This window comes from Plasmodium gonderi (assembly GCF_002157705.1).
Source record: "Plasmodium gonderi DNA, contig: Pgo-contig_197, whole genome shotgun sequence".
Taxonomy (NCBI): Eukaryota; Apicomplexa; class Aconoidasida; order Haemosporida; family Plasmodiidae; genus Plasmodium; species Plasmodium gonderi.
In genome coordinates this window covers 21,553-23,034 of record NW_021629114.1, presented here as the reverse complement: position 1 = coordinate 23,034, position 1,482 = coordinate 21,553, and the positions used below count along the sequence as shown (strand labels likewise).

General features: G+C 20.6%; 1 protein-coding gene across 1 annotated transcript; it reads left to right on the top strand.

Annotated features, from left to right (window-relative positions):
- Positions 1 to 348: 348 nt before the first annotated feature.
- On the top strand, positions 349 to 1,482 carry PGO_001810 (variable surface protein; the record flags this gene model as incomplete). The annotated part of the gene is made up of 3 exons (XM_028691014.1): positions 349 to 378; positions 513 to 1,232; positions 1,333 to 1,482. 3 exons carry the CDS (start codon positions 349 to 351, stop codon positions 1,480 to 1,482), a joined length of 900 nt encoding a protein of 299 aa, XP_028546815.1.

Below are 1,482 nucleotides of genomic sequence, written 5' to 3'. Positions count from 1 at the left end.
TTAGTAACTAAGATATTATATCAATGCTATGCGTTTAAATATTATACGAAACTAATGGTTCTTCTCTTAACATTATTATATAATATCTTTTTTATAGAAATATTTTTAACATTAGATTTTTACATGAATAACTTCTCTCATTATAACATATGTTTAAAAATAAAATATATTTATATTTAAAAATTTATAATGAGCACAAAACTTTAAAAATATTTCTTTTATAATTTAAATTATATAAATAAATATAAATCATATGAATATAAGTTTTATTTTGAAGAACTTATCTCACAATCGCATTGAGTTAAAACAATATAATTACTTCTTATTAATTTGTATATGTAAAGAACAATGGGGAACTCAATTTCTCAGACCAAGGAAGTATAATTCTCTTTTATATCATAATTAATACTATCTTTTTTTAAAAAATATTCTTACTTGTGTAAACAAAATATTTTTTACATTTTAAAAATATTCACCTTAATTTTTACATATATCATAACTTTCATTATTAGTACAATTTTACGGATATATTTCCTATATGTATGGAAACTTTTAATAATGATAAATCACATGAAAAATTAAATTCACGTATTAAATATGATGGTGTGTGTAATGTTCTAATTAAGGAAATAGGAAATATTGGCTACGCGTTTAAATCTACTTGTATGGATCTTAGTCTATATTTAGAACATATAAATAGTGAAAATATTGAAAAAAAAGAAGCATGCTGTAAGTATTTTAATTACATATTAAAAAATGAATTAGAATTATTAAATGAATATTGTAAAGGAGAAAAAAACTGCTACCAAAAAATGATAAATATAAACCATGAAAAAATAAAAATACCTAATGCATGTGGCAAATATATTATTGATCTTAACGATGAAACATTTAAAATATTTCAGAAATTGCAAGGCATATATAGTTATTTTGAATTAGTTAAAAGTAACAAAGCCTCCGATTATTATGATCTAATTGCTCATATATATAATGAACTTATATCATTAAATATATATTGGAATAATAAAAGTCTTAATGATACATTGGAAATATTTAAAGAGTTATATAACCAACATAAGATATCTGGCTCACCAGGTTTAGGTGAAACGGAAATCTTATATTCCCATTCTATGATATATGTACATAAGGCTATCATTGGTTCATCTCTTTCGGTAGTTTTCCTATTAATATTTATATCTATTCTATATAAGGTTAAAAATAAATTTATATATGTTATAAAATATTAAAATTTATATTATAAATTATTATAGAATTAAAATGTAAAACAAATGAATTAACCAATATAATATAAGTTTATTTATTTATTTTCAGTATTCTAATTATTTATCATACATGCGACCAAATGTAAAAAAGCTAAAGGCCCTATGGGAAAAAAGAATACCTAAATTAAATAATTCATTTAATACAGAATACAAAAATGCAACTGATTATTGTTATCAAATATTATATAACACCGCATAA